The sequence below is a fragment of the Anthonomus grandis genome, chromosome 22 (assembly GCF_022605725.1).
Source record: "Anthonomus grandis grandis chromosome 22, icAntGran1.3, whole genome shotgun sequence".
Taxonomy (NCBI): domain Eukaryota; kingdom Metazoa; phylum Arthropoda; class Insecta; order Coleoptera; family Curculionidae; genus Anthonomus; species Anthonomus grandis.
The window spans coordinates 19,022,741-19,050,134 of NC_065567.1; the positions used below are offsets into that span (position 1 = coordinate 19,022,741).

The 27,394-nt window shown below is 32.8% G+C and overlaps 1 protein-coding gene across 1 annotated transcript in view; it reads right to left on the bottom strand.

Annotated features, from left to right (window-relative positions):
- Positions 1–27,394, bottom strand: part of LOC126748490 (acetylcholine receptor subunit beta-like 1) — a 91,189-nt gene that overhangs the window by 24,772 nt on the left and 39,023 nt on the right. Inside the window, exons 5-8 of the mRNA XM_050457757.1 lie at positions 23,310–23,400; positions 14,182–14,529; positions 12,493–12,686; positions 11,703–11,864 (exon numbers count right to left, since the gene is read on the bottom strand). Of these exons, the coding sequence (XP_050313714.1) occupies positions 11,703–11,864; positions 12,493–12,686; positions 14,182–14,529; positions 23,310–23,400 (795 nt within the window). The remainder of the gene's footprint in view (positions 1–11,702; positions 11,865–12,492; positions 12,687–14,181; positions 14,530–23,309; positions 23,401–27,394) is intronic.

Sequence of the window (27,394 nt, forward strand, 5' to 3'; positions counted from 1 at the left end):
TAAAATAATTGAATATAAAATTAAGAAAATCAACTATTAAAAACTCAATTGAAGTTATTACTAAAATTCACGTGTTAAACACAGTTTTTTTACTTAAATAAAAATGTGCTCAAAAGTGACTCTGCCATGATTATCATGAAAAATACCTTTTGCAGATCTTAACATACGGGTTAAAGTATAATTATTACTATAATTAGTTGGTACAGCAAACTCTTCGATCAGTACAATTAGAAGGTTTAAATATAACAATTCTTGAGATTTTATGTGACCATTGAATAAGATTGTGCAAAAAACAGACTCTGATGTTTGTTTTTTACACGTTCACAAACCCAAAGCCTGCAAAATATCATCAAATTCATAATCTGCCGTAATATAGATATATCTCTTAAGAATTTCCTCTGAACCCTATCAAGTTCCTCATTCAAAATGCATAACATGGAAACCGCACTACAGCCCATATTCAAACACTAAACGAACAAAACAGCAGTCTTCCTCTTTTTTCAGTGCTGATCCATTAACGGATACTAGCGATCATCATTTCCTTCTTTTTGGAAGAATTCGTACATTACGCCGATATTTAAGTCTGGTAATACTAGTGATGTCAGTAGTTATCGGGGAGTTTGTATACAGTCAACCTTGCCTAAACTTTTGGATGCACTTGGAATCAAGCAATTGTCATGGCAATGTAAAAGCCTTGTTGTTAACAATCAACATGGTTTTCAAAAAGGTTGTTCCACTGTTACTAACTTAACCCATTTACGCCTACCGTCCTTTTAAAAGGATTTCAAAAAAAACCTGTATTTTTCTGATTCAACTGACGGTTGGAAGATGTCGCCAGTGTCACATTATATTTAGTTAACATCTTAAACAAGGTCAATCGCGATCGTTAGGATTTTGTTAATTTTTGGGTCGATAGTGACGAATAAAACACGCTGTGTTTCTAGTGATTTTGCAATGAGTGACTCAAGGTAAGATATGTTAAAACTCGTTTATTTTTTCGTTCTTGTTTTGATTGTTTTTAACAAATAACATAACATACTGACCTTTTTATATATTTGTGGTTATGTTTCACACTTCTTGATCAATCCAGGAGCGTTCAATTAAACGAGTCTTTTTAAAAGGACGATAGAATTATATACTACTATGTGGTTTTTTACAGGTATTGGAAAAAGCCACTAACCATGGCAGAAATCTTAGAGGAATTGAAGAATGACTCTACGTCGGACATTATTCCTACAGGCATTTCCACCCGAAAATGCCAACGAAAACTGCGATACCGATGAAGATTCTGGGGCTGAAGACGATGTAGTACCAAATAATTTACCCGGAGTGCAACTAAGGGCCCTGGCGGAAATTGAATTTGACGTAGAAGGTGAAGACGACTGGGACAGTGATGACGATCTACCACTGTCCACTTTTGTTGAAAGACGACCTAAACACATAAAGACGTTTGACTATACTCTCAATAAAGATTTAGAGTCTACGTTTATGCATTGGCAATCAGTTTAAACTGCACAAAGCAATCGTTCCCCTGGAAATATTTTCAAGCTGTTCTTTGATGAGAACTTGGTAGGAGAAATTGTCAATTTTACCAATATTTATGCACAGCAAAAAAACCGCCCCGGTAACGTTACTGCAGACGAGATGTACTGCTTCATAGGGGTGTTACTTGTCAGTGGATATACAACTGTTCCAAGGCGACATATGTATTGGCAAAATTGCAACGATACCCAGAATAAACTTATATTAGCCGCTATTTCCAGAGATAGATTTCAATTCATAATGAGTAATCTTCATTGCAGTGATAATACTTCCCTTGATAAAAAAGACAAGTACTCTAAACTACGTCCTCTTTTCAAGAGCCTAAATAAAAAATTTATTCGAGGCAAGCCTATAAGGTGGGGGTATAAATTTTGGGTAGGTAGCCTACGCCTTGGATAATTGTTTATTTTGATCTCTACCAAGGTGCGTCGATAACAATTCCGGACAAATATAAACACCTGGGTTTGGAAGCGTCAGTTGTTCTCCAATATGCAGATGTTTTACAGAAAATGCCTTACCAGCCCTTTCACATATTTTTTGAAAATTTTTTCACATCTTTGTCACTTCTAAAGGAGCTAAAATTGAGGAACATCAAGGCAACTGGTACTATACGTGAAAACCGGATCCCACAATCTCCATTTAGCAACGCGGCAGTTCTGAAGAAAAAGACACGACGTACATTTGAATGGGGTGTTGCCGATAATGAAATCGCATTATGCAAATGGAATGACAACAGCGTTGTTACTTTAGCCACCAATGCATATTTAGTAACAACTCTATAGGAGTAATGGTGGTACTCTTGACCAACTTCAGTTTAGAAGGGACCTAGGGACACAGCTGCTCAAAACGTACAGGAAAGCAACTAAGAGAGGACCTTCGAAATTGACAAAAATTGCATTCCAATTCTTAAGTTACGATAGACTAGATCATTTAGTTACATATCACGAGAGTCAGCGGAAATGTGCTGTGTGCCACAAAAAAGCAAATTTTGTGTGCCAAAAATGTGAAGTTGGTCTTGAAAACTGTTTTGTGGACTATCATACAAATTAGTTTTTAAGTTAAGTTTTAAGTATTTTGCTAAGCATTTTGTAAGATATATAAACATATTTTTAAGTCTTTACTTATTTTTCTAATAGTAGCCCTTTATCCTACCGTCCTTTTAAAAGGACCGCCGTTTTTCCCAAAACTGGAAATTGAAAAAAAAATCATGATTTTTTCTCGACTTATGGGACCTTCTATTGACCGTTTTTAAGAAAAAAATATACAAATTCGGAAAAATATAGTTTCAGTTCAAATGGGTTAATATGTTATGAAGATTATCTGTTTAATGCTTTTGGTAAGGGTTCACAAGTTGATGCTATTTATACGAATTTTTCGAAGGCGTTCGATAGAGTTAATCATGCGCTTCTACTGGCAAAACTCCAAGCTTCGGGTTTTGGATCAAATATTATTTGTTGACTATCTACTGGATGGATCGCAATGTATACGGCTTAATAACTTCTTATCTAGCAGCTTTTCTGTGCCATCTGGCGTTCCTCAGGGATCACATGTGGGACCGTTGCTTTTTACAATCTTTGTTAATGATTTAGGATTATTTGTAAGACATTGTGAATTTTTATTATTCGCTGATGATTTAAAATTGCTTTTGTCTATTGATTCTAATGTTCAATGTCAATTGTTACAGGATGACTTGCATAATCTCTATGAATAGTGCAACCTTAATGGTTAAGACTTATATTAATTTCCGTCTCAAAGTGACTAAATGTATTTGAATTATAAGGTTTTTTTAATGATGTTTAATTAGTAGGGCCCACGGTGTTCGAAAAAAAATTATTTAAGTCCTCGGGTAAATTCAGATTTTCAGGAATAGGGTCAATCTTTTTTTTAGTAAAATTAAGTTTTTTGGCTTTGTTCCAAGATTCTTTACCCTCTTCTATAGACATTTGCTAGAAAAAAATAATTTTTTCGCGATTAATTGCATGTTTAGTATAATTCTTTAATTGCCTGTAATCTGTCAAATTCACAAGAGTTTTTTGTAGAGTATATTTTTGCGAGCTTTGTCTCTTAATTTAATTAAATATTTAATATTACTCGTTATCCACGGCGCAAATGGTCTATCCTTATATAGTCTTGTTTTAAACGGAGCGTATTTATTTATTAAATTGGAAATATTATTGATAAGTAATGAGACTTTTTGATTAATGTCAGAAATATTATAAATATTATGCCACTGTAGCTGCTGAGCCTCCTCCCCAAATGAAGTCATGTTAATACTATTGTAGTCCCTGAACCTAACATTTTTTTTACGTAATTTAGATTTTAGTAAATTTAAATTCGCTTGAACTAAATTATGATCAGATATACAGGTAGATTGAGAGCTAATACACTCGATCTTACTGCTAGCTACAATGACGTCAATAATGGTATTAGAGACCGATTGTTTATGCTTTATATTTCGCTTATATCATTGTCTTTGGTCTCTATTTGTATATTTGTTGTTTGACCCTAATAAAAGTTTACCATAATGTTTTAAGTCCCGATCATCTAACCTATCTAACCTACCTATCATCTAACTAATCTTGTCTGATGATTTTTACTAGTTTTGAATGCTGGAATTTGTCAAATGCTGTTTGAGAATCCACATAGCATGCGTACACATCGCAGTTCATATGACAACGTCTTTGGCATTATATGACTTTTAACACAATGTTTGAGTATAAGCGTTAAAAGTTAACTTGGTGTTAAATATCACTGCAAGATCTCAGTGTATAGCAAAAGGCCGCATGTTGTTCACATTGGGAAACTCTGTCTACGTCTTCTTGGAGACTAACTGCATCATCAGCAGAAATGATAGATTGGAAAACCTTTATGTCAACTACAAACATCAGAAATCTGTGATGACTTATACAGAGAACAAGGTCCGTTAAAAAAGAATTGGTCCGCAATGAGAGCCTCGAAGTACCACAATGATTTTAGCATATTCCACACAGCGTGATTGACTGTACACCACCCGCAATAAGGTGGACTATCGAATCTATTGCATACTAAACTATGTTCGTAGTTGACCTTATCAAAGGCTTTTGTAAAGTCTAAGGAGTCAACGCTTTTCACAATGTTACTAATATATTTTTTACAAAGAACCAGATTTGTTAACGTGGATCTGCCTCCTAAAACGTCGTTCATTATCCAGTGTCGTTAAAATTGGGGTTAGAAAACGATTTTTTCTAGACACATGTTTTGCTAGTATTTTCACTGGGACCTTTGACTCTTGTCATGAGTTCTTGTGAGCTTTGAATATTCTCAGCAAATACTACCGTATCGTCTGCATACCTTATATTATTTAATCGTTGTCATAATCTCAGTTTTATGTCATTTAGGGCTTCTTTAAATATCTCTTCTAATATACTCGTAGTTAAAATAATAGGAGTATAGGTTAATTAATAGGGGTGAGAAGATACAACCTTTGTCGTACTCCACTTTGTATTTCGATTACAACGCTTTCTTTGGGTTCTACTCGTATATTTGCTGTGACAAACGATATAATACTGGATCAAACTGCATCCAACATATATGCTTCCTTACAGAAAAAAAAACTTACTTAACCACTTACTTCAAAAAAAAAAATGATACTTTGTAGGACAAAGTACGATAAAACACTCAACAAGCAATGGAAGCAGCCAAAGATTCTGATCTGTTCAAACCAAAAAAATAACCTTTCTCGATATGAACCAGCTGATCTATTAGTCTTAATTTTATTGATAAAGCCCTTATAGAATTGATTGCATAAGGGTTTACACCCGTTCCTCAGATTAACAAAGTCAGCATAATTCCATATGAAAAATAATATTTCAAGACAACAGAGAAAATCTCAATAAAATGTTGATCATCGTCTGCAGTAACCACCACAAAGTAAAAAGGAATAATTCAAGATCATTCATATGCTAATTGAAAAATGAATGTGATAAAAACCCAAAAGAATATTATGGTAATAGTAATTTGTTACCCTACTTCTTGCATTAAAGTTAACTGGTTATAAAATATTACGAAAATGAACTTTTAAAGAAATGAAAAAGTAATTATTCACCGAAAAAACCCCCGCCTTCGCAAGAAAGTGCCCTTCTTAAAAAAAGTTGAAAAATTGAAAAATGTCAAGGATGATATTACACACAGATAAATCTTACAGTGGAAGTTGAGAGCATTTGAGAAGGAATCGATGAAGTTGGATATATATTTAATACCCTACTTAATGAAAGAGGATATCTGTTACCAAATCGTAGCCTGTCCATCTTATTCTTTCATTAATCTTTTGAAAATAATCTTGTCGTGAAAGGACTAAGATACTTTATTAAGGCACGAATTTTTAACAGAAAGGGTGCAAGTAAATCCGTTTGATCTTCTTTCAATTTTGCCGCTCTCTATATCTATAGAACTTATGTAATATACAGGGTGTTCGAAAAATAGACGGAGATATTTCAATGGGTGATTCCTTGTAAAAAAATATGAGAAAAAGTTTCCATAAACATAGGTCCGGAAATGCACAGTTTTGAAGATACAGGGTGATACATTTTTTAAAAAATATTAATTATTTTTCTAGGAGAACTGACACTTGTAATTGTCAAACCTCCATGCAGAAATGATTTTTTGTTTTCCGAGGCACCTGTGAGTTTTGTACCAAAAATTCATAAACCAATTTTGTCCAGTGACATGTAATAAAACGGTATTTATTTTTTTGTCGCAAACGAAGTGAGATACGAAACAAATACAAGAGGCGAAAAAGTTCTATTTTTAAATGCTTAATCAAACAACAAATACTAAAGTTGAAAAAAGCAGTGGCGTACATTTTTTTGCCAATAATATTTGCTAAGATGTCCCCCGGGACGCTACTGGACCTTATAATTTTAATCTAATTAGGGCTAAATTAGCCTCTTAATACAACAAGTAATACTGCTAAATTTCAAAGAAATCGAGTAAATATTTTCTTTAATATTAATAAAAAAAATTATATTTAAAAAAAAATGTATCACCCTGTATCTTGAAAACTGTGCATTTCCGGATCCATGTTTATAAAAACTTTGTCTCATATTTTTTTACAAGAAATCACCCATTGAAATATCTCTTGTCTGTCTTTCGAACCACACTGTATAGTAGCAAATAAGTTCAATAAAAATGAAATGGACCGTTTCTGAAAAAAAAGCCCGAACCCGTCGATTTTAATATTAAGTTTAGGGTTTTTCTACGTGGAAATTAAATATACAGAGTGGCCCTAAGAAAAGATATGACGTCATCAATATGTTTTTTAAATGGAAACCACAATTTTTTAATACAGAATCAGAAAGAACGTATTTTTTACAAAAGATATGGTACAAACGAATAGTGGTTACATAAGCAATTTTGAACGAAAAATTATGATTAAATGTAAAATTAAAGAAACTACCTATCTAAATTAAATGTTGTAAATCGATGGGTTTGGGCATTTTTTTCGGAAACGGTCCATTTAATTTTTATTGAATTTATCCGCTATTTTACAGATGCACTGTATAAATATTTACAGTAATTTATCCATTAAATTTAAACCTGAACATTCCATTAACATTAGAGAAAGCTTATGTAAACCTGGATCTGATCCAGCATCGATTCGCCTAAAAATAAATTTAACATATTTTGAGTCAGTATGAATTTTGATGCCGGACTTGGAAGGCGAAACAATCGTGAACCAGTATTGATTTCTATATCTACTAGCGCTATTATTGAACTTACTATGGTTAAAGCGTACGTATAAAAAGCTAAGGCTTCAGAGCTTGAAGAAAAATTATTATTGGGTGATATTTCCAGCAATAAATATTTTATTTCCATTTGAAATAAAAGCAAAAATCGAACAAAGAGAAATCTTATTAATTTCATCAAAATAAAGCTAAACGAGCTTTTTAATTTCCGCAGGCGCCTCGCGCTGCCAAAGCCAAACTCTGGGGAGAACGCAGAAATGTTCCAATTTAACTTAATTTGAAAACTTAGATTAGTAAAAACGTTTCCGAATTTAAATCTTTAATAGTAGAATTAAAATCGGGTATTTAAACACCAATCCCAATGGCAGAATTATTAGAAATTCCTTCGAGCAATTAAAAGTGCAAGACAAGCTCTCGACGGATTAACAGCAGGAAACTGAAATTTAAGCTAATTTAGATCGCGATTATAATTTTCATTTATTATGGGCTTATAAAAAAAAAAGAAACAATATTTAGTTTTAATTCTCTCCTGAACACCTTAACATGATTAGCGTAACGAGTCCAGAGAGCTTACTTAATAAAGTGTTTTGGTGAAGTGGTGAAACCGTTTTTATTTAATGTTAAAAGGTCGAAAGGATATTTCTTCTCAAATTTCTAATTATATACAATTAAATTCTATAGAGTACACACTATGATTTTTTGAATACCTTTTGCAGAGTATTCGTTAATTCATTTCTGATACTACTAAGCCTATCGATCATTTGAAAACAATCTAATTTCTATTAATAGATAATTTAAAAGTAATTTATTATGTATTCACAATCAGTTTTTAAAAAGATATTCGAGAAATTTGGTTAGTAAAAAGGCAATAAAATACGAAATTTGTCTTCAAGCTCTTCTCAGAGCTCTTTAAATGAAAATGATTTAGAATCTGATAACCTAAGCGATTCATTTTCTGATTTGATTGAAGACGAGAATAATGAGGTTCTTCAAAATCCTAAATATTGAGAGACCAAGTCGTGCTAATTTAAACATAGGTGATTTTGTGTTGGTAACGTTTAATGCCAACCAATATCCTGGAAAAATTATCAAGATTTCAGAAGAAGGACCTAGAGTAGATTGTATGGAAAAAGGAATTAAATTTTGGAGGTGGCCAGAAAAAAAGAACGAATTTTTGTGCAGTTGGGAAGACGTCATTATGAAAATTAACGAGCCAAAAATGGTATCTAGGAGAAATCAGTACAAAGTTTTAGAAATTGACAATTTTATTGACAAATAAGTGTAATTCTTAGTATAGATGTAGGATATTTTTGCAAAGCATTAGGATAAAGTGTTTTTGATATTTTGTCCCTTATTATAACAAATGTGTTGATTATTTTCAATAAATTTCATTAAAATAAATTTTTTGTTGCAAATTTTGCATTTTTTCGGTTTATTATCTGTTTGAAAAACCGCCAGTATTTTTTCTTAAGCTGTTATTTACCTAAAATTAATTTAACCCCCTACGTTTCAGTGTAGCGTTAACCCAAGACCTAATTAACATGCACGGGACAAAGTTTCCCTATTTCAAGGTAACTTTGGCCCACTTGAAAGAAAAATTTCTTTTTGATAAACAATTTATTATACATGCAGACTGAAGTACAAAATCTATGGGAACATCCATTATGAAGCATAAATAAAAATTACATACAATAGAGTTTAAACAAAAAATAAAAAATGGGCCAATGTTTCCCCATTTTACGGTACCTGAATAAAATTAATATTGACCGGCTCTACTGATGGTTGTTATAGGCTTAAGTTATGTCTATTTTAAATTATTGCATTGTAGTAGGTTTTCGTTGTTTGGACCAAATCAATAAATACCGCCTTCTGCGTGTGTAAAAGCAACGCTTTGTGTTTGATCTTAGAAAGTTTGATCATGTTGTATAATACATATTTCTTTTGGAGTGATTAGACAAGAATAATATTTATTGAACATATCAAGTACAAAGAAACCTTGTTCGTATACGAAATATTACGTATCATAGTTTAACAATTCCACATCACTCCATGATTCTGTTACAAGCCTGTTTTTAATGACTTTGTTTTAAGACAATTTTAGGTATAATGGTGTAGTACAAATTGTTGAATATATAAAAAAATAATAGATTAATAATACTTTATCTTATTTACTTTAATTAAACGAAATTTGAATGGACGGATGGGTGATAAGGAAGGAAAAGGGGGAAAAGGAGGGTAAAAGTATGGGAAGTGAGGGTTAGAAAATAGGTACAAGGGAACCAATGGAAGGAGGGAGAGAGGAGGGAGACTTACTATAAAGGTGACGGCTCAGGGGATCTTCTCAAAAGGAAGCCGACTACCACTAGTTTGGTAGAGTGGCGTGGATTCCACAAGAGTTCAATAAAATATAGGCACCACCTGTTTTATCCCAAATGTATAAGAAAATTCCGATGAACAAGAAAACAGGAAATTACTAAAAGCACTATACCTATAAACCTGAAAGAAAATCTCACAAAGAAGAACAGACAGGGAGATTTATAAATACAATTAATTATATTGACCCTTAATATTATGTACAAGTGTTATGGTGTAATTAATAAATTAACAATAAAATAAATATTAACCCTTTACTTTGGCTATTAAATTACAGCTTTAGCGTGAGAGCACCTTAAAACTCACACCAAAAGTCCCTTATCTAACTTAGAAAGTTAGGTTATCTTTCAAAAATCAAAATTAACTTAAAAGAAAAGCTTTAGTTCTGAGATACATTCAAGTGAATCTATATTAAAAAAAAATGAATAATCAAACTTATTACTTTAAAAACAAGTTATGTTGCCCTTCCTGAATATAGTGTCTATATCAAGGGTAAAATCTCATATTCTGTTGTTTGGGGCTAAAAGTTCGCATGAGTACTTTCGAAATAGGCCTATTTATCCAGTTTACAAGGAGATCTATACGGTCTATTTCAATGAAATAATTAATATACACCTAGTTATTATGAAACTATTCAATACAACAGTGTAGTAGTGAAATCTAATAATGAGAGTGATAACAATGTAATTTTGAGGTTAGTATTCAGTAAAATATACTACAGTAAAGCTAATAAATGTTGATAGGACTTTGGTTTACTGCTTAGGTAATTTACTGACTGCATGGTTCACTATACATCACAAACATAGATCAAACCTGGCTCCAAGAGGGCTGCATGATTGACATGTAGGACTTGGGTGGATCGGTTGAACAGTTAATGTCAATGTAGATGTTGTGGACGTTATTGGAGTAGATGAGTGGAGATTTTTACTTCTTATAATAGTGGATGAAAACCAGGAGAAAAAATAAAGCCTGAAAGTGGAAGAATACCCAGATTGAGGAATAGCCAATACAGTAAGTGGATATAAGCACTGATGGTTAAACTTAACGGTATGCTTGAGTCTACTTATATAAAATTACATGTGTAATATGTAGAGTATCATAAACCAAGATGCCAAATGAAAATATTAGGACTTACCAATGGAATTGGCCTTATCTCGGGAACACAAAACTGGACACTTAAACAAAGAACCTCGAAAAAGTTGGGATTTAACTACGCCACTTATAATACTGCACTATTGCAGTATGGCATTTAGTATCCACAAACTAAAATACCCAAAAGGTGATTTTTCAACTTTTCATTGGAGTAAAACCGGCAAAAATACCAAGAACTCAACCTTCTTCAAAGGCTTGTTCTTCAAGACTCCTAGAGGTCAAAGATTTTCGCGCCAGAATTGGTTTTAGTAGGGATATAGAAGAATGAGCTGGGATCTTATTGGCTAGAATATGACTTCTGACATTAGTGAAATCAAAACAAATAACAAAAATTAATATTATGATTAATAATTCAGCTATGCTTTCGCTTTTGGATTTATTTTATTTTCCTATTCTTTATGTATCTGAAGAAAATAAACTGTAACAAGATATAATGTAATTTAAAGATAATTTGTACAGTATTTTTGTTTTGTTAGGTACCTATTTACTTTGTGTGTATTTTGTCTGAGTATTTTTTATAATGTTTATTTGTTTATATTTGTATTTTTTTCCTTTAGCTTTGTCGATAAAATGTAAATTTTCTGATAATAAAGCATTTGATTGATTGATATATGTTTATATAGTCGTTTTTCTTTTTAGTTTGTATTTTATATTGTCAGAGAGGTTAAGAGTAGCTTTAAGCTAATCTTCGCCTAGTCTGACAAGTAGTACTTAAAATGTAACTCTTTGAACAAAGGCATGTTTATTTATTTATTTAGCTTTATTATCAAAATCTAAACAGCTTTTTATTTTTTTTTTAACTGTTAGTAAATATTTAATAGCATTTTATCAAGCGCTAATTTCGCTGGCCTGTATAGGTTTATAAACAAGAATTGAAACCAATATTACTTTTTTCTTAATTTGACCACTTACCTAATGTGTTTAGGAATATCACCGGGTACCCCATAAGGATGAGGAGGAACACCCATTCCAGGCATTTCCATCATCCACCTTAGCCTCGTTTTCCGAGGCCTTTTCATTAACATCATTGCTGGCAGATAATTCAAAAACACGAATCTAATCCATGAAGGCATTCTAAAATATAGTTTTTTTTTCAGAAAAAGTAAATTTTATTAATTACAAGATATAAAAAAATGACTTTTAACGACACTTAGGAAACAATATCTAATTTAAGTTTAGTCCCAAAAAAGTGTGCTAGTAAATTATATAATACACTTGAGACCATTAAGATAAAGATAGGAAATCTCTGCCGGTTGAAACAAAATTAAATAATGCACGAAGTGATAAAAATAAATAAAAAATTAAATAATAGGCGCCAATTGAAAAACGTGGGAGTATCCCTTCCTTGTTAGAAATACAAGTACAAAATCTATTTTTAGCATTACCTCGTGGGCAATTTTAGGGTTGATATTTGTGTATAATGCTGTTAAATTGCCTGTGTTATTGGGATAATTCATTAGTGCCAATTTATACAGTTTATAACGTTTTATTCTGATTAAAGAGGTGTTCCGTTTGCTATGCAAAATATAACCTCACGAAATTAACAAATACATTTTAGACATTAAATTTGCTAAAAATAGACATATGGATAGTTATCCAGTCTGGTCTTCAATAGTTTCAACAATATTGCAATAAATACTAAGACTGATATTATGATACTGTTTCTTAAGTGTCAGTATAAGAAACGAATAACGTTGCATACCTGTGTGTTCTAGGACCCCTGAAGTTCCAATTAATAATAACTACAGTAACAAGTATACTAACAGTGTTCATAATGAACGTAAAAAGGAGGTACTTGGCTATGAGCGGCAATACCAACGATGTCGGTGGCAGGATTTTCGATACCAACAACAGAAATACAACGAGTGATAGTAAAATACTAATTCCTAACGTTACCTAAAAAAAACAATTCTTAAAAAATGGTGTAATATTTTCTCGTAATTATTTTGATACAAAATGTAATACATAAGGAACACAAAAATATAGCAAGTGAGACAGCAATAAATCAGGCCAACTAACATTCGAAATGCAACCGCTAGATTAGGATCTTTAACAATGTAACGATAATATGATTGTGTTGGATAAGGATAATTAGTTAATCTAACGATCCATCGTAAATTGGCTAAGATATCAAATAATATCGTCATGAAGTTGAAGATCGCTGAATAAAATGAGGAAATGAAGAGAAGAAGTAGAATTAGTCAAAGTCACTATTAACTCTAATAAAGTTTCAGTTACAAGTACTTATAGAAGAAATAAATGGTTTCATAATATGTTTATATGTCAAAATATGGCAAATTCCAAGATTATTAAGGTAAACCAAAATTTCACCCTATGAAGAACTACCTACTAATGGATTTAGAGCGATCTCGATCTTTATAAGACCTGGTCAGTTAGAAGATTGGTTTTTCGTTGCAATCTTCGACACTTAATACGTTTATTTAATAACTAAAATATCACTGAGTTACTTTTCAACTTAAAATTAAGTGCATTGAAATCCGAAAATAAATAGAAGATCTTCGGTTCAAGGATATTGGTTTGCCTGGTAAGCCTGACTTAATGCCATTTAAAGAACCCATCTCAGTTTATGGTTTAATTCATGGATATCATATTCCAGATAATATCCTCAAAAATACATAAAATCTTGAAAGTAATATCGAACATTGCCTTAGGAAAATCACTTTGTTACCAATAAAACTTGTTTCTAATTTAAAATAAAAATTGCAATATTACGAGTAGGAGAAAATGATACAGTGATAGACTATAAAGGATTCAGTTATACTATCACACGTAGAATAAAACAACAAAAACTCATGCCACGAGAAGGTCTGGAAAATTCTAGGATTATTAAGTTAAATAGGAATGCTACCATAGAAGCCTATGAGAAGATTATAGGTATTGCGATCCTGATTAAATTTGCTTATTATTTACGTTGCTCTAAGATTGTTTTGTTGTTGAAATATTTTGTTAATAATTAATTAAGCATAAGGCTTAGGTACAACAAACTTCGAAGAAAATGAAAGGGGGAGCAACAGACACTTATCTTATTAATTAAATTTCGTAAAATTGTTGACAAACGGATTATGAAAGTTAGGAAATGCGACGATCTAATTCTGTTGTTATATCCAGAATCAGACTATATTTCGATGAAAAAAAAAATGTTTATTAATGTATGATCTGAAGAAGTTGTTTAGAAAATAGTATATTGATAAATACTAAAAGAGCTCTCCTGCGACGAAGGTTTGAAATTTTATTTGAATCTCTGGGGTTCCAACAGGATGACATATTTAAAGAGGTAAATCTTGTGAATAATTCAGCGGCACACTGGGGTAGCACAAGTACACTAATAATTCACATTCTAGTCTAGCGAGGAAAACATTCATTTACTAACCTTTTCTCCTGCTTCCGCAGGCAAGTAAAAAACTAAAACACATAAAAATGAAATGAGTACAGTCGGGAGTATTAAATTCACTGTGTAAAATAAAGTTTTTCTTCGTATTATTATATAAAAAGTGATATCGGTTTCCGTGGGATGGTCTCCTTCGTAAATGTTGAGGTAGGCGGGTACTTCTATTATGTCCCAAGTACCTGATTTCCAATAATCGGACAAATCTACGAACTCTTTATTGTTATAAAGGGCTAACGACACTTGGTCTCCGTTAAACGTCCAGGAACCGAATTTCATTATACACTTTTGCTGGTCAAATGGAAAATATGTTACATCTATTGTACACGAACTCTGAAATTAAAGAAATAAATTCAATCAACTACAATATATTAAACATATTTCCTAATTAAAAATTATATTCGTTTTGGTACATGAGAAAAAATATAACTTGAAAAAGCTGTCGCTTTTGGCCCATAATGTCCTGGCAAGTATTTTGACATTCTGCTATCGAATTCGGCACCCAAACAAATTTTATTTATTTATTCGTATACAGTGCATCCCAAAAGTTATGTCTAATTTCATTTAAAATTCAGGGGTGTGTTCGAAAAAAAAACGCTCGGACAAGTCGATTTTTATTTCAAGTTGCGTGAGTTTGTATGTACAGGGTTGCTCAAAAATAAATCACGACCATCAACTTCATTTTTTCAAATGAAAGCACCTTTTTTTATTTCATTTTTGAATTTCGCGTGGAATTCTACGTATATTTCATGCATCATGTTTCATACCTAAAGTCAACAGTTATCGAAAAAAAGACGACCAAACATTATTATTGAAGTTCACCTTACGAGTCACCTTATCTCTGAGAATTTTTATACTGAGCAAAACTCCATTCATTCGTGTTTTTTTATTATTGGCTGGTGACCGTGTATTTTCATAGAAACTGTGTGACAGTTGGACGCCAAACAGATATTGTCAAGTGTGAAGTGTACGAGCAAAGGTAAAGTTAACGGAACGAGAAAAATTATTCAATGAAATCCATCCTGATCGTCCTCCGATATGTCAAAAGGTGGTGAGTAGAATAGAGGCTAAATTTAGAGAATTCGGTCATGTTAGAGATCTGCCGAAATCTGGTCGTCCTGACTGTCGAGATGAAAATGAACAACTTGACGTTTTGCTTTCTTTGGAAGAAAATCCATGCACTCCTCTGTCGCAGATTGGGGCAAATTTACACATGGCGTTCACCGAATAGTTAAAAACCACAAATATCACCCCTACAAAGTTATTCCTGTGCAAGAGTTATTTGATGGCGATTTCGATAGGCGAAATGAGTTTTGTGAACGCTTACGAAACATGGGCAATCTAAATAATAATTTAGTAACAAATATTATGTTTTCCAAAGAAGCCACGTTCTGTTTGAATGGTAGTGTGAACAGTCCAAATCCATTGGACACAGACTATCCTGACGAAGAACTAATTTTCCAGCAAGATGGCGCTCCTCCGCACTATGCTGCCACTGTGCGTACATTTTTGGATGAAACCTTTCCCAATCGGTGGATAGGAAGGAGAGGACCCATCGAATGGCCTGCTAGGTCGCCTGACCTAATACCAATGGACTTTTTTTTTGTGGGGATACCTCAATTCGAAGGTATTTGTTAATAGGGCAAATAATCTAGACGACTTGAAAGAGAGAAGTGTGCGCCATAACTCTGCAAAATGATTGAAAATGTGTAACGAGACTTTATTGATCTCCTTGGATATTGTCAAGCCGTGAAGGCCACCATTTTGAACATTTAACCTAATTTTTGTTCTTTTTTTATTAGTTACATGAATCGTCTTTTTTTCGATAACTGTTGACTTTAGGTATAGGATCTGAATGAAACATACGTAGAATTCCACGCGAAATTCAAAGATGAAATAAAAAAAAGGTGCTTTCATTTGAAAAAATGAAGTTGAGCTGATGGTCGTAGTTTATTTTTGAGCAAATTTTGGTACTTTTTGTTTGTTCGACTTCATGAAAATTGAGGGATCATCTTATAATATCATAACATCTGAAGGAAAACTGTCAATCATCACCATACTTGACTCAAAAAGCTTTCAAATCACTTCCAACCCAGCCTATGCCAAATAACTTAAGCTTAGTCTAAAATTCTGAGTACACAGAGTAAAACCAAATCCCCTTTTCCGATAAAACTAATAATTAGTTAAAAATTGATTTATCCATACTTCTCGGAGTTTATAAAATGTTTACAGCAGATAGTGAGCTTAGTTATTAGTAGTTTGTCAAACAACTTGAGAATACTGGATATAATTGCTTTATAGTTACATTATCTCTATCCCCTAATTTAAATATTGTTGTCCAAAAGTCAGGATAAATTTCAACGTAATGCATTGCGGGAAATCAATTCGTATTCTAACATCAACACCTGAATTATCTATGTTTTCAGCATCTATACATTTGAAAAATTTTACTTAAAAAAAAAATAACGATCGCAGAGTAGTATGCAGTGCTCAAATGCGGGGCAAAATGTAACGCTTCAAGAATCCAACAGCTTCAGAACGTCTATGCAAAAAATTAATGAACATGTATTTATGTTTTCCTTGATTTAAATAAAAAATTCTTTTGATATACCATTTTTTTTATAAGATCGGCAGCATCAAGGAACATAGTTCATAAATTTCCAAGAGGCATATATGAAACTAGAATTTGTTTTCATGTAAGTTTTTGTACTCTAGTTTTAATTTGATGTGATGAAAATCGAAACAATATAAAAACATGCCTAACCATCTATCAAAAAGCAAATATTAAAAAAATACATCATCATTCCGGAACACTTTTTAGCAACGCCCAATTTCAATATAAATCCAAAATTGTCCACACGTGTAAATAAAAAGAAATAACCGATAAAACTAGAAAACCATTTTATTTTACTGGCTTAATTGTGCCGAGCTAAACAATGTCGCTTTTGTATGCGAAACGCGTGTACCCATATAATAACAAAAAAATAGTATCATTTGATCATCTCTGTTTTACCTCAAACATTTCAATATGACGGGAGACGGGTAATAAATTTCAAAGCTCGTTACTTCTGACGTGAAAATTGATGTTTTTCTGTGAAAAATTTTAATTGATATAGGGAGTTATTTGGATAATAGGCAATTACCAATGTTTCATCGATATTTCTGAAGATAAGATAGAAGATTTAATTGATTTTGCTAAAATAACATTTCTTTAAGTAGCTACATCTGTTACTTTTGCATAGAGAAAACTTCATATCTCTAGGGTTAATACTATGTATTTTCACTTTCCATTAGACTCTAAATTCGGATCACATGTCAAGTATGGGCATTCTCATTATTGAGTATTTTATTGATCAACTCTGGCATCTACTATTTAGGGTCTGACGAATTAGTGTCTGAATGAAAATATATAGCACTTATTATATAGAGGGCCGGAAGGCAGGACCTCGTAACCCGCAAAAATTATTAAAATGGGATTTTGATATATTTCTTTTCAGAATTAGTCTCGCCATCTATTGAAAAATGCTCAAATTAAAAAAAATCCGTTAAGCAGAATTTAAAAGAAAACATAACCTTGTATCTATTTCGCGCCAAATTGTTGACACATTACCTCGTAACCGCTCAGTTTCCCGTAAACGGTTGTGGTGTTCAGAGGTAAGTCCAGAATAACTTCTTTTATATCATTGAATTTTCTTTTTATTTTACATGGTGTGATCTTATTTGGGTACATGTACGTTTAACTAATGTAATTTTAAATGTTAATGGCAATTTTAGTCAGTAATTTGCTAGTAATTAGTCACATTTTTTTATGTTTCAGTTACGAGGTACTGTTTTTGTGTTTCTGCATTTCAGAGGTAAGTAAAACTTTATATTATGCCTAAGACTACAGTTTTTTTAAAAGCCGATAAGAAAAATTTTCTTCCATTTAATTTTTTGCCTGGCAACAGAAAATTACTATTAGGATTTTAAGAAAAATATTAAAATATTTTGAACAATAAATTAATTAAAAGAATAAGGAGAAACTAGTGTTCTTAAAATAGTATCTATTTTAAGAACTTTTACGTTTTTTGGAAAAACAGCATGTATGTAGCTATACCCCAAAAGAAAAGGTACTTAATACATTTTCGAACTTTGTTTTGCTAGCCTTGGCTTGTGCCTCGAATGCCGGCAATTTTAAAGATCGTGTGGGAATATCCACCTTTTCCTACTAGATTTGCTACTACAATTTTACTAGATATACGAACACATGTGTATCTCTTATAGGCTGATTTTCCAACACGACAGCTAAAGATGTTAAGCCGAACAAGAAAAATTATGATGAATGCACTGGCTCCTCAAAACCCAAGCGAAGATCAAGAAAATCTCCCAGGCAGAGCCAATTTAAGCGATTCTTTTAATAGTTTCAATATCTTTGCTGAAGCTTTAAGTCCCGAAGATGTAGCGGTAATGATCCAGGAGGCAGAGATAATTCTTGCAGATGACTTTAGCATGTCCCAGCATCAACTCGAAAGCACTTTGGAAACCTCTGAGATGAGAAGTTCAATTATAAAGGAAAACCCAAAAGAACAAAAAAGTTGCCTGATGGAAGACGCAATTCAAGAAGGGATAGTTCTTAGAGCTTTGTATTTCCCAGCAGCAACCAGAGAGCACTTTAGAGACTTCTGAGATCGAAAGTTTAACGCCAAAAGAACGACAAAGTGATGAAATAAGTTTGATAGACGCAGAAATTCAATCAGATCCAGAATCAATGGCCACAGGAGACGCGATTGAAGATACGAACACGCCTGACGATAGTGTGCTAGAAAACAGCTCCAGTTCAGAAGATAAAACGCAATTAGAAATAAAGAAACGGACCAAAGGCCAAAGAAAAAGAGAAGTCAACAAAAAACAAAGAATGAGTGGAGGGAAATACACTGGATTTAGGAAACCGAAGGGTCAAAACAATACTTTTCATGATACTCCACGAGAAGAAATACGTCTAAAGCCTCGAAGCAATTGCAAAGATCCCTCAAAACAGTGCCGAAAATTTACGGATAATGATAGAAAAAATATTTTTTCCAAATTTTGGTCAGAGATGTCCTGGGAACAAAGAAAAGTGTTTGTAGCAACCACAGTAAAGGTATGTGACAGGAAAAGGCCTGAAACAGAAAATTCAAGACGGTCCATAACATTGAAATACCATCTTATTTTAAGCAATGCTCACCTTCCGGTTTGTAAGTCAATGTATCTTAATACTTTAAGCTTAGGAGAATGGTCTGCAAGATGTTGGGCTTTATCGGCAAATCATGGGATAGTAAAAGCACGTGATACCCAAGTGAAGCGTCTAGATATTTTTAAGGAAGAACTATTTTTAGACACATTTTTAACTAAATTAAATAAATTACCATCCCATTACTGCAGGAAGGATACAGACAGGCTTTATTATACTAGGCAAAATTTTCAGTCTTGGAACGATTTGTATAAAGTTTACCAACAGGAATGTCAACTGAAAATCGTAAAGCTCTTTGTTTTAAGCTATTAAGGCAGGTTGCTACATCAGTGAAGATTGCTATTTTTTCTCCTCGAAAGGATCAGTGCGATCTTTGTTTTATGTTTAAAAATGGAAACGTATCTGATGAAGACTACAATAAGCACATAGATGCGAAAAATAGGGCCAGAGCTGAGTAAGAAAAAGATAAAGCAGATGCACTATTGGAAAGATGTAACGTTATTACAATGGATGTACAAGCTGTTAAGCTATCGCCTCAGATTGCAGCGAGTACACTGTATTACAAAACTAAATTGTGTTCTCACAATTTCACTATTTACAATTTGGCTACTAAAGAAGTAGTTTGCTATTGGTATAATGAAACTCAAGCAGATGGACAGGCCTCAACATATGCATCTTTTTTGCTTGATTTTCTTGAAGAAAAATTTCTTAGTGGTGGTGACAAAAAACCTATTATAATATACTCCGATGGGTGTACTGCTCAGAATAGAAATGCGATTTTGGCCAATGCTTTATCATACCTGAGTGAAATATATGATATCAAAATCACCCAAAAATTCCTTGAAAAGGGCCATACTCAACTGGAGTGTGACTCAGTGCATAACGCAATAGAAAAGCGACTTAAAAACAAAGAAATATACTTACCTAGTGATTATTTGAGAATTACATGCGACATTCGACGCCATACGTGGCAAAAACGAAAGATTTCGATTTTTTTAGGGATTTTAGTAGAAAAGACCTAATGAAATATAGGTCGATAAAACCATAAAAACCTCGCTTGTGACGGATATTCGAGCATTAGAGTATTATGGAGGTCTTATCAAATTTAAACTGGATTTTAACGATGAATTATTTCATGAGATCTTCAATCGTCCAAATAAAATCAAAAATGTTGAGCTTATTGAATTTCCCGTCTTATATAAACAGAAAAATAAAATAACCAAAACGAAGTATGACCATCTTCAAGCAATAAAAAAATGTATACCTCAAGATTGTTGGCCATTTTACGATAATCTGCCTTTTGATGCAAAATGATTATCTTGTTGTATCGACAATATTTTAACGAAGTTTCTATTTTCTGTGATTACAGTTTTTATTTAACAATAGAATATATTTGGTTTTATTTAGAATTGAAGTTTATTTTATTTAATAATATTCTGTGTATTTTGTAAGCATAGAATTTGTTTTAGTTTCTTTTATTTACTGGTTTTTCAATAAACAATGTTATGGATTAATGAATTTCGTGTTACTGTTCTTTGTGCATTACCTCGTAAGCAACACTTTTAAAAATGCAGTACCTTGTAACCGACATAAATGTTTCTGTACATAAAAATTAATTCAAATTTGTATCGTATTATATTTTCGCATTAATTTTAAATTTAACTGCAAAAACGCGGAGAATTTTTTTTTCTGTATTTTAATTGATTTTTCTTCTCTCCTGTAAAATTCTTACTTTAAGGGTTACGCCGTCCAGCCCTCGATATGTGTTTAAAGAAAAACTATTCCAGGGATTCCTTAAAGTTCACATCTTAATTACATCATAACTTAAATTCGAGCTCAAAATTAGCCACTCACGTCAAAACGTTGAGATATTTAAGATTATATCGGGATTTATATAGGATCCACTTAGTACTAAATGATGCCATTAAAATTAAGACCAGATAAACATTTTTGCATTCTAAACCAGGGTACCCATAACCTCAAACGAACAAGTTTCATATTATGTTGTTGTGACCTTAATTCATGTTTTGATGACATGTACTCATTGCAAAGCTAAATTGAGAATGAATATTCTCGCAACAACTACGTAATGAAGCAATTCCTTTATTAAAAACTATATCAACATGTATATATTTCGTAATACTCCTGCAAAGACTCCTTTCCCCTCTATTATAAATTGTATTTATTTCAAATAAATATAATATTATGCGCAGACTACCTCAAAAGATTAGAGAAATATTGACCTACTTTTCGTAACAGTCCTGGAGGATGTTGTAACTCTGGCGCTCTGATTAAAAGTTACCATGGAGATAAGTCTGAATAACAAAATGAATATTTGAGCGCTGAGGGTGGTTATACGATATTTAATAAGGAACGATCATTCAAAGGAGCCTGATAAAATTGTAAAAATAACATCATTATATTTATAATATTATAAATTTGTGAAACGGTCAATAAAATAATACCAGTATTTATTCTGAAGGCAGAAGATTGGTGCTTTACAAATTTGACTTAAGAGGGCTTGATGAAATCGTGTATAAAAACAGTTAATTACCAACAGCAACTAATTAGACTTGATTAATTTCTTTCATCGGGGTGTTTACTGGAAAGAGCATCTAAAAGGTATGTATATATAAGCCTTTTTCTTTGTCCATGATAAACTAAATACTGGGATAATTATGTTTATTCTTATGGTCCACGAATTGATGTATCTTTAAGTGTATCATCAATTTCCCACTGAAAAAGTTTGCCAATACAGTATACCTTTCTTATGTGATCACGAATATAACCACTTAACACTAGATTCTTCTTAAGAAGTCCGTGACGGAATCTTTGCATGAATCTGTTTTTTATATATCCTTATCAAAGTCTAGAAAAATATTTAGTGAAGCTGTAGGTTTGTATTATAAGCATCAATGTGTTTATGGAATATCCCTGTTGGTATTTTTTAGAGCGATCGATGAACAGCTTTAGTTTTTATAACATTCTGCTTCAGAGCTGTGTGAATAATTAACTCAAACATTATTCAATTCTCTGATTGTAGTCATTAATATTCGTAACAATTTAACTCAAAAACTAGGTCAGCTCTCAAAGTTAATCCCATAATAGGTATATCTTTCATGTGACCGGGTGATTAAAGCGTCAAGCCGGACACTCCATACAATAAAAACCTGTAAAGTAAAATGAATATCTAAAACAATGGGAGCAAACAAAGAGTATTATTTGTCTACATCCAGCAGGGACAGTATTAATGACGAAAAGGCCAAAGACCATTACTCTTGATTTTCGATGGCTCTTTCTCTTTGAGATTTATATAAAATAAACCATGGGCAATGCCTCTTATTTTTCCTTATAAACTATCTGACATTTCTACGTAATTTACCGCCTTTATGTCAGAAATTCAATTTACCTCAACTGCAATATAATATATTTATTTCCGACGTCTGTAAAATAACTATATACAGTGCATAATTGCTGAAAAATTGGCAATTATAAAGCCTTTTACTGTAATACAATTAATTGTCCTTTCTGCGAAAAAGAGTCAATGGAAAAGTAATTTCCAAGCTTATAAGGGACTTTTTCGGAATCAAATCAGATTATTTCTGTGTACCAAGTCAATGAACTAAAAAAAATCAAATCTAAAATAAAAGTCGACCAAATTTGTTTCTCAGGTTAAGAAATACTCGAATGCTTAAAGCGAAAAAAGTGAATTTCTAATATGTCGTTCTGTGGTACAAAACCGCGGCCCTGGAATACAAACTGAGGGGATAGAAAGTTATTTCAGGATGATATACGATGACGCAGGAATAAAGGGAAGTTTAAATTAATTTTAAGGGCTTAAGCAAATGTATGAGACCTGCAACAAACATACAAAAGTTAGAAATTTTAGAGAAAAAATGCTTACCTGGTAAATTGCTGGGGGCACCCATAAGACTTCCCCGTTGGGGTATATAAGTACGTTTGATTTATACCTGACCTCATAATTTCCGTCAGCGCTGAAAAGAGGAAAAAATATTAAAATAACAAATAAAATCAGCATATTTTGAAACAACTCTTGTTTTCTTAAAATTGCTTCAGTCAATCAAAAATGCCACTACAGTCCTGTCACCCCTCTTTATAGAATGTGTTAGAGACCTGCGCGCGTTTCTCCATGAAGCTGCATCCACATGAGTGCGTGATCACGGACATACGTGGCTTGCAAATGATTACGCAAAGTCGTAGTTTGTTACGAATAAGAATTAATGGCAATTTTAAACCATATTCACATGTGACGTAAAAAAAAAACACTTTTTTTATCGGAAAAAATGCATCACATAGGAAACCATCTTACAAGCCTAAATTTTCAAATTCAAATTCAAATAGTTTATTGTCCAACAGGAAAATTCCCAATTACAAGACAATCGAAATAATTAAAATTAAAACAGTACAAGTTATAAGCACCTTAAATAAGTAGTACAAAAAAAATAATATAAGATCCAATATAGAGTGATAACAAAATTTAAAACTTAAAACAATAGCATAATTGTAAGAATATAAGACACACTAACCAAATGATAACAATCACAGAAAAATAATCAGGTATCATTTAAATTAAGAGAGGAACACATCCTTTTTTTAAAAACATATTCAGTGCTGCTAAAGATGTCGACATCTATAGCATTCATCTGATTATACCATGTACAAGCACGGCACAGTGGAGGTTTGCTGGACAGATTTGTTAAGGTAAGAGAGGGATAAAATATATGGTGCCTCCTTGTATTGGCAGGAGGAACAAATAGAGGTAGCCTCTCTAAGAGCTCAGAACAATCAATTTTATTATTGCAAAGTTTATATAAAAATATCTGACTAGAGAGAATAGTATTTTGCTTTAGTGACAAATAGTTGAATCTATTCAGCAGGTACTCCTGTTCCACACCTCTTACTGGATATACTCCATCCAACTTAACAGAAAGTAACTAGAACAGAAACATCATAGATGGGGAACCACAACATAGAGCCATACATTAATTTAGACTTTACTAATGAATTGTACAATACAGTCAAGCTGGATATATTCTTAAATTGAGAAGTGGACCTTACTATAAACCCGAGGGATTTTAAGGCTGCACTAGTGACCTGTGCTACATGCTGGTTGAATGTGAGCTTCTTATCTACTTCAATACCCAAATCCTTCACTGAAGAACAGTCTAGCAACTGAGAACCACTTAATATATATGGGTATAAAATCTCTTCATGAAGAATGGAAACTGTAATTTTTTTACATTTTTTACAGTTTAGGGGTAGTTTATTTCTTTTACACCATTCAAAGACCCTATTCATGTCCTCTTGTAGCTTCAGGCAGTTCAGCATAGTACGAATGATACGAAACAACTTCAGATCATCAGCGAATAAAAGACAGAAACTCTCCATACAATCAACTAAATCATTAATAAATAGATCGAACAGCATTGGGGCGAGGTTACTGCCTTGGGGCGCACCACTCGAAGCCATGTAATACTCAGACCCAAAACCATTAAATTCAACATACTGAAGCCTGCCAATCAAATATGAGATGAAGAACTCCACCAGACAAGGATGAAATCCAGCCAAAGCCAGCTTCCGTGCCAGCAAACCGTGATCCAGCCGATCAAAAGCCTTCGAGAAGTCTGTGTACAGCACATCCAACTGGCTTTTCTGATTTATAGCTAGATATGCTGTTTCCAAGAAACAAGCCATATTAGTGACAGTAGATCTTTTTTGAAAGAAACCATGCTGCTTTTCTGTAATTATGTGCTTAATTTGAGGAGACAATTTATCATGCACACATATCTCAAAGGCTTTCGAAAAATTAGAGAAAATTGACACCGGTCTGTAGTTCTCTATTCTGCCATGGTCGCCACTCTTAAACACTGGACATATTTTAGCCTTTTTCCACTCTTCCGGAAATGTATTGGTCTTGAGTGATAAGTTGAAGATTTGTAAGAGTGGTACAGCCAGGCCGATGCACAGTCACGCAAAAGAAATGAAGGTATTTGGTCAGGACCCGCAGTTTCTTTGTTTTTTAACTTCTGTAAAGCTTTTCTTACATCTGCCTCAACAAAAGATTGGACCAAAATGTTGTCAGAACCATATGTATCAGATTCTTTGGGCTGAGCAATAGAGGACTCAACATAAACACTCCTGAAAAAATCAGAAAAAGCATTTACAATACTTTTAGGACCCACAACAGTGGTATCTTTATAGCTCATAGAACCTGGAATGCGAGAGTTGTTTCGTTTAAGGTGAATGAAAATTCTAATAAAATTACAAATACGGTGACGTTCTGACGACTCTAAGATGTAGGGGTGGGCGATTCGAATCATAAGAACCAGACTAAATTAATGATTCGTATCCAAAGATTCGTGTTATTCATACTAAATCTAAATCACAGATGATGACAAAATAACTTTGGTCACTAAGTTCCTAAAGATAATATTTTTACATGAAATTTATAATATTTTCAAAATTTACATTCCACCTTGTTTAAAGTTACGACGTAAATACAATTTTTACAAATATATTTATTAGTGTATTTGAAAACAAACATAGTTTCAATGCATATAATTTTTCTAAGGCGTTTAGTAACGTTTATTTTTTTTATTTTGAATAATGATTTATACAGGATATCCGGAAAGTAAATATTGCAAGGATTGGTGTTGTTGTGTCATAAGCATCCAGAAAAACATAAAATACCAACGGACGTGTAATTGGTGCAGTAAAATTGCCTAAAAATCTGAACTGGCAAGCTTAGTTACATTCGTGTCAAGACAAACTACTACTTTTTTAGAAGATGTTCCTTTAGTCACTCGCCAAATAATGTAGATCTAAAATGATGGCGGCCGAGCACATTATGCTTTTCAAGTTCGACAAACCAAACATACCCCCAACAGATGGAATGGCTAACATGGCCTCCCAGGTCTTCAGACGTGAACCCTCTAGATATTTTTTACTGCGATTACGTTAAAGAAAAGGTTTCTGCAAGAAAAATATAGTCCGTCTAGAAAGTATCCGGGATTTTTCATTTCTTCTAATATTATAAGACAAAAGCAATACCTCAAGCAGATTGTGGCGATAGTGGGCTCTGGATAAAAATGCATAATAAGAGTATTTATTAAATATTGTTCATTGTAAGCAGGCGGGAGTTTTGTGAAATAATGTCGCAAGTATAAAAAAGAAAAAAGGGTGCAATACAAGGGTGCAATTTGTATAGAAGGGATTTTCGATATAAGACAACTAAAAGGGTAAAAACTGGTACAAATATAAGACAAAGACCAGTTTCGGAAAGATCGCGTAAGATTCGCGGAAACAACTTAAGCGCTTTAGAGAATTTAGGACGACAAAATCGGAGCCTAGAATCCACGAAGTATAAACGTGTGTTCAGAAGCTGGCGTATAATTAGTAGGGCAATAAAAAGACAAGGCTATATGTGAAGGAAACCAAAAAAGATCCCTGCAATAACACTTCTACAAAAGCAATGAAGAATGTAGTTTTGTCCAAGTTTTAATGTTTCAACATGTCAAGGAGATAATTTCGGCAATATTTTCATATCTGACAAGAGTTTATTCCAGATTGGTCCAAACCATCTCAAAATCCTGTGAAAAGAAAATGTTACCGTTCAAATTTCTAAATTTTCCACTACAATACTGATTTAGGGAACAATGTCTCAACGTGTTGCTAATCCTCTTTGTATAATTGATGGTACTGTTAATAGTGTAAAGTATTATCATATTTTAGATGGTTTTCTTCTGGAAACGGCTCATGCTTAATATCCAGAGGGGTGGCGTTTTCGACAGGAAAATGCATGATGCCATACTTCTGCTTATGTCTTTGGATGTAAGATGGATCTTTATAACTTTGGATGCAAGAGTTGCGATCCCCATTCAACCAAAATAGAGTTGGTAAGACTATTGCCATACGAATTTATAGGACTACGAAAAAAAATTTAAAATTCGTATGCAGAGTCGACATAGA